Source organism: Onychostruthus taczanowskii, unplaced genomic scaffold, assembly GCF_017590055.1.
Source record: "Onychostruthus taczanowskii isolate IOZ18803 unplaced genomic scaffold, ASM1759005v1 scaffold5, whole genome shotgun sequence".
Lineage (NCBI taxonomy): Eukaryota > Metazoa > Chordata > Aves > Passeriformes > Passeridae > Onychostruthus > Onychostruthus taczanowskii.
In genome coordinates this window covers 14,035,576-14,042,055 of record NW_024502568.1, presented here as the reverse complement: position 1 = coordinate 14,042,055, position 6,480 = coordinate 14,035,576, and the positions used below count along the sequence as shown (strand labels likewise).

The window sequence follows — 6,480 nt, the reverse complement described above, 5'->3', positions numbered from 1 at the left end:
TAGAATGGGCTGCCCAGGGAGATGTTAAGAGTCCCGGTCCCTGAAGGTCTTCAAGGACAGACTGAACGTGGCCCTCCGCGCCATGGTCTGGTTGCCCGCTGGTGTTCGACCATAGGTCGGACTCCATGGTGAGAGAAGCCTGTTCCAAGCCGATCGATTCCGTGATTCCGTGCCGGCGCGTCCCTCACCGCCCCTCTGGAGTTCCCGCCCCCGGCGGCCCGCTCCGCCCCGCTCCGCCCGCCGCTCGACATGGCCGCCGCGCTGGGGAGGCTGCTCCGCGCCGCGGTGAGTGAGGGACCGCCCGCGGCCCTGCCCGCACGCCCGGCCCCGCCGCCGCCCTGACCCTCCCTGTCCCCGCAGGTGCCCGTGGCTGCCGCCGCCGGGAGGAGAGGAACGGCACGGCCCCCGGCCTGCGCCCGCCGCCCCTTCAGCCTCGGTAAGTGCGGGAGGGCGGCCGGGGAACGCGCCCCGGGAGCGCCCCCGGGCCCGGCCCGCAGCTCTGCGTTCTCCCCTCCGCAGGCTCCTCGCGGTTCGCCGCGGCCGTGACCCAGCACGCCCCGGCCTTCAAGGGAACGGCCGTCGTTAACGGAGAGTTCAAGGAGCTGAGCCTAGATGATTTCAAGGGGAAATACCTGGTTCTCTTCTTCTACCCCCTGGACTTGTGAGTGCGGGTTTCTCCTCTTCCCGGTGGGCCTTCTGTCCCGCTGAAGGTCATTTCAAGCGTTGCAGGTCGTTCTGGTTTTGTTCGATTTGGGCCAGTCTTGCAGGGCACATGTGCCTGTTTCTAGAGTGGGAGTGATAAAATTGGGGGCACACGGCCATTGTGTGTTAAAGCAGTGGATAGGGTGGTTGGAGAGCATCTTCTGGCTGCAGGGCCTGCAGCAGGAGCTGGCTGTGGTTCCTGTTACAGTCCGATCCAGGGGTGAGGGCATTGCCTTGCAGTTTGGGACTGCCTTGGAGACTCTGTCCTTGAAGAAGCAAGGCCAGCAGAACTGCAGCTAAACAGCTTTAGCGCAAAACATGATAAAATGGGGGTCAGTCTGCTCTGAAGACTTGAATTGCCAGGAGTATCTTGATGCATGTGGGCACATGGAGAAGGGTTTAACCTGCAGATCTGTCTGCTGTAGTTTCCAGAAACTCTCTGTCCAGAGAGTCTCTAGCAGAGACAGTTTCTCCATCTTTATAAGCAATCTGTCTAGAACTCAGAGATGGTAACTGGTGTACCAGTTGTATGGCTGTGACTTTTGGTTGGAGACTGAAACTAATCTTGAGCAGGAAACATGGCTCAAATTATCAGTCAAAAGAAAATGCCTAGAAACAGACATGAGAGTCTTCTCTAGAGAAGATGGCAGAATTATACAGCCTGATCTGTCTTCCCACCAGCACCTTTGTCTGCCCCACGGAAATTGTGGCTTTCAGCAACAAAGCAAAAGAATTTCGTGATGTGAACTGTGAAGTGGTGGCAGTTTCGGTGGACTCTCATTTTACTCATCTGGCATGGATAAACACACCACGAAAGGTAGGAATTGAGTATCTTTTGGGGCTTTTTCTGTTGGTTTGGTTTCTTTTCACGAGAGCTCCAGAGAAGAGTTGAATAAATGTGTCAACACTGATTTTTAGTAGATTTCCTAAAGTCATATGCAATCAATTTCTACATTTGATGACATAATTCTGACCTCTGTTTTTTTGTTTTCTTTTTTGTAATTATCTGGCTTGGGTTTTTAACTTGTTTTGCTGTGATGATAGCCTTGTTGATAACATTGCATCCTTGTACATTTATCTCAAAAGACAAATGCTCAGTTTACATGCCACTGTCCCAAAGTGCCTGTGACAGCTGATAATGCACAGAAACTATCACAGAAAAGGAGCAGCAGCTGTTCAGTCGTTACTGTTAACAATTACCCAACACTGGTGGCTTCAGGTTGGAAGCAGAGGAGCCAGCAGTTTATTGGAGCACTTGTATCACTAATTTTCACTTGCTGAAAGGGTTCCACTCTTGCAGTACAAATGGAGGTTTTTGGCTTTCTTTAGGGAAAGAAAGTGATAAAGACAGCCTGTTACTGGAGAGGAGTCTCTTTCAGATACTTGTAAAAATACCTGCTTTTGATGACATAAAGCATCTCCCTGGCTTAGGTAGTTGTAGAGAACCACAAGTGTCCCATGAAGGTGCAGAAGTGTCTGTGCCATCAGTCCCAGCCTGTGTGGCCAGCAGTGTGCAGTAGTGCTGCAGGCTGGGTGCCTTCTGGCAACTGGAACCTGCAGGGGAGGGAGGAGAGTTTGCTGCATTTAATACACCTTGGCTGTGCCTGTCAGGAGTGTTTCTTTTCTGCATGTTTTGTTCAAAGCTCACAGTGTGACTGTGGCCTGACTTCCCAGCTTTATCCCAAAGGTGTTCAGGGTATGTCAGTTGTGCACAGTGTTTTACAGATGCACAGACTGCTCTGAGTTGGAAGGGACCCACAAGGATCATCAAGCCCAGCTCAAAACACCCTGCACAGGGTGGAAAGAATTCCATGGTGGCACAGGCAGGAAACTGACACCCAGAGAAGCTGAACTCTTGGTTTGTCTGACATCTGTGCTCAAAGCTCCAGGGAACTCAGGATCAGGGTCTGTGGCTGAGATTACACAGTGATTCACTGATGATGCCAAGAATAGCAAAGCTAACAAACTCCAGCCTTGTTTCAAGGTTAGAGAACTTATCTCTCTTGCAGTCTCTGTGGCAAAACTGAAAGAAATATTGTTTGACTCTTCAAATAGTATTTAAATTGATTTGTGAGAGGCAAAACAAAAAATAACCATGTGCACTGAATGGAGCAGCAAAACTCTCACATACTTAGTGTCTTGGTAAGAGCATTGTGTTTGGAATCAGAATTGTTAAGGTTGCAAAAGATCTCTAGGATCGTGAAGTCCCATGATGGCGATGTGGTGATGAGCTCACCATCACCGTGTTCACCACTAACCATGATCTCAAGTGCCACATCCACATGTTTTTTTCCCATACCTTGGGAAGTCTGTTCCAATGCCTGACAATCCTTTCTGTGAAGAAATTTTTAATAATATTTGATATAAACCTCCCCTGGTGCAATTTGACATAATTTCCTTTTTCCTGTCCCTTGTTACATGGGAAAAGAGGCTTACCCCCACCTGGCTACACCCATTTTTAAGTAGTTGTAGAGAGGGATAAGATCAGCCCTGAGCCTCCTTTTCTCCAGGCTAAATATCCTCAGCTTCCTCAGCTGTTCCTCATCAGATGTGTGCTCCAAAGTTTGTTTGTTCACAGGTTTGTTTCCCTTCCCTCCCCACCATGTTCATCCTATTTAATTCTGAACACTTAAATATGCACTAGAAACATTTCTATTCAAAGCTCCTGAATAGGATACAAAGGAAGTTTTTCTGGAAATGTATGGCTGTTGCCGTTGGTAGCCTCTTACCACCAAAATCAACAATTCTGAAATGCTCAGTGCAAAAGAAATTTTCACTTTCTAAAGAAACAAACTGTTCCTGACTACTTTAAAACAAACAAAGCAAATCCAAGCAACACCACATATGCTTGGTTCCTTCCATGGAGCAGATGCTGTGGTTGTGCTTTGTTGTTACTGTGTCCTCAAGAACATGGAATCCAGCAGCCCAGGAAGGATGAGCTTTTGAAGGTGGAGCTTTTTGTAACCAAGTGGAATCTTTCTCTGTTCTCTAGAGCGGCGGTTTGGGCAAAATGAATATTCCAGTTCTGTCAGACCTCACAAAACAGATCTCCCGTGCTTATGGGGTGCTGCTGGAAGAACCTGGCATAGCACTGAGGTAAGGCTCGACTGCTGTGCTGTGACACAACCCAGTCTAACCAACATAAAGCACACTGTCCCTCCTGTGGGGAAATGGCATCAGGTGAAGACTGAGATGTCTTCTGCTGCAGGACGGCTGGATCCCACCCCAGGAAAAGGGCACCTGCTCATTTTGGCCATGAAGCTGAGAATGGCTCCAGGTCTCTCTGAAAACGTGTGAGGGAAAAGCCAGCTCTTCTGCTCTGAGAGAGGGGGAGAAAGGAAGATGTCAATAAAGAAAAAGAGCAGCATAGAAGGGCAATTTCTGATAATTTTTTTCCCCCATAGTAGTCCCTGAGAAACTAGTGGATTGGGTAGGAGTCTTCTGGAGACCTTCAGTTCCTGATCTCTTTGGATCAGGAACTTTTGGTGAGAGATTAAGTTAATTAGTATGGTAAGATTGGGACTTTGGTTTTCACAAATACTTGTATGCAACGGGATTTAATTCAGTAGCATAATGCACAAGCAGCTCTTCACTCAGCACCTACAGATTTGACCAAAAAGACATGAGCAGGATGCCAGCTTTCAGTTTTGAAGTACAGGTGGAACACTTGAGTTCTCCCTTTGCTCTGTTTGCCTGGATTGAACAGTCTCAGACATACTTTATAGTTTCACAGTACCACAGCAGCTGATCACTTTGCTAACAAACAAGATCCCAAATGCTGCAGTTCCCGTCCTCACTGATGTGTGTCACTGGGGCTAACTACCTTGCTGAAATTGTGCACCCAATTCTGTGGTTGTGTTCGAGGGTCCCAGGACGAGGGAAGAGATGAGAGTCTTGGCTCCATGTTTCAGAAGGCTGATATAGTATAGTATATTGCATATTATATTACATTATATGTTATATATTTTATATTACATTATATATTATATTGCTATACTAAAAATAATAGAGAGAAAGGATTCATCAGAAGGCTAGAAAGGAATAGAAAAGAATGATAACAAAAGCTCGTGACTCTCAGAGAGTCCGACACAACAGGATCTTTGATTGGTTATTAAGTAGGAGCAACTCACATGGACCAATGAAGGATGCACCTGGTGGTAAACAATGTTCAGACCACATTCCACAGCCATCAGATAGTTATTGTTTACATTTCTTTTCTGAGAAAAAGAATCTCCTCAGCAGAAAATCCTAGCCAACGGATTTTCATAAAATATCACGGTGACACAGTTCGTTGTGTTTGGCCTTGGAAGTTGATTTGCCTGCCTGAAGTGCTGCTCCATTGCAGGGGCCTGTTCATCATTGACCCCAACGGGGTCATCAAGCACCTGAGTGTCAACGACCTGCCCGTGGGGCGCAGCGTGGACGAGACGCTGCGCCTGGTCAAGGCCTTCCAGTTCGTGGAGACTCACGGCGAGGTGTGCCCGGCCAACTGGACTCCAGACTCCCCAACGGTGAGTGCCTCTCAGGGCTGGATGCCATCCTCCTAAAGACAGCCACGTGCTTGCCTGGAGGGCTGGGATCCACTGGGGCCTGGGGTGCTTCGCTGGGTCTGTGCCTCTTGTCTAAACACAAAGCTGTTGCTGGCTGCGCCAGTTTAGTCTGTTTGTCTGATAGGAAGTGTGGGATTTCTGTGAAGAAAGTTACTGGGTTCCTTTTGGGAGATGCAAATTGTGTTCAAAACTCCAAATTTGACTTGGACTCGCCAGTAACTGAGTTCAGATTTTTTACTTTGTAGTGCATTGTAATTTAACAGGAAAAACGTGGTTTATACATTAACTGAGTTCAGATTCTTACTTAATGCATTGTAATTTAACAGGAAAAATGTGATTTATACTTGAAATTTTCAAGTATGAGTTGTACATGATCTAGGCTTTTTTCTTTCAGTCAACTGCATAAACAGATTACTGTTTTTATAAAGGATGCATGGATTTTCTTGGATAAAGTATCAAATCTGTAATTTTTTTTTATCATATCTGTTCCAGGTAATAACTTAACTTTCTTTTCTTGACAGATTAAACCAAGCCCAGAAGGTTCCAAAGAATATTTTGAAAAAGTGAATAAATAAACACTCAAATTGTGGACAAAATTCTTTAGTTTTGTCCACTGAAGACATTAGGAAAACAGCTGTGATTGTAAAAATTAATAATAAAAATAAAAGCTGTCATTTTCTCATGTTTAAGAAGAAATTAAATGCTGAAATATTTACTGACTCCCTTGTCTTGCTTTAAAAAGGGTAAAACTAAGGCTTTCCCCCTGCCTTCTGCAACTTCACTTTCATGGATTTCTGTGACCATTAATCATCCTGAATGTGATGAGTACACAAGTTACAATTGCCTTCCACTGGCTTTTTCCTTTTTCTTTATCTAGTTTTGTACCAGAAAATGTCCTGCACTTTGTTTTCTCACACAACATGAAAGTCTGTAAAAAAAAAAAAAAACGTTTGAAACAATGCCAGAATTTTGATACATGGTTTGTTTTTAATGAATTGTGCACAGGAAGAGATGAATGTAACAAGTAAAAATAATTTTGAAATAATTGGTTTTGTGTGTAAATGCACTAAAACATGGAATGAATGTCAGTATGTGCCATTTAAAAAAAAGTGCAGCTACTCATGAGCACTAACAAGCATGAACTTTAATTTTGTGTGGGAGATGATAAAACCTTGAACCCCCACAGTGCACTTTATGGAGTTAATGACCAGTTTTCTTTCACTTGAAT

At 45.5% G+C, this 6,480-nt stretch overlaps 1 protein-coding gene across 1 annotated transcript; it reads left to right on the top strand.

Annotated features, from left to right (window-relative positions):
* The first annotated feature begins 203 nt into the window (after positions 1-203).
* Positions 204-5,965, top strand: PRDX3 (peroxiredoxin 3). The gene is made up of 7 exons (XM_041415828.1): positions 204-285; positions 361-436; positions 520-661; positions 1,384-1,519; positions 3,695-3,798; positions 5,048-5,213; positions 5,774-5,965. The coding sequence occupies exons 1-7, from the start codon at positions 250-252 to the stop codon at positions 5,825-5,827; spliced, it is 714 nt and encodes a 237-aa protein (XP_041271762.1). The 5' UTR covers positions 204-249; the 3' UTR covers positions 5,828-5,965.
* Positions 5,966-6,480: the final 515 nt, after the last annotated feature.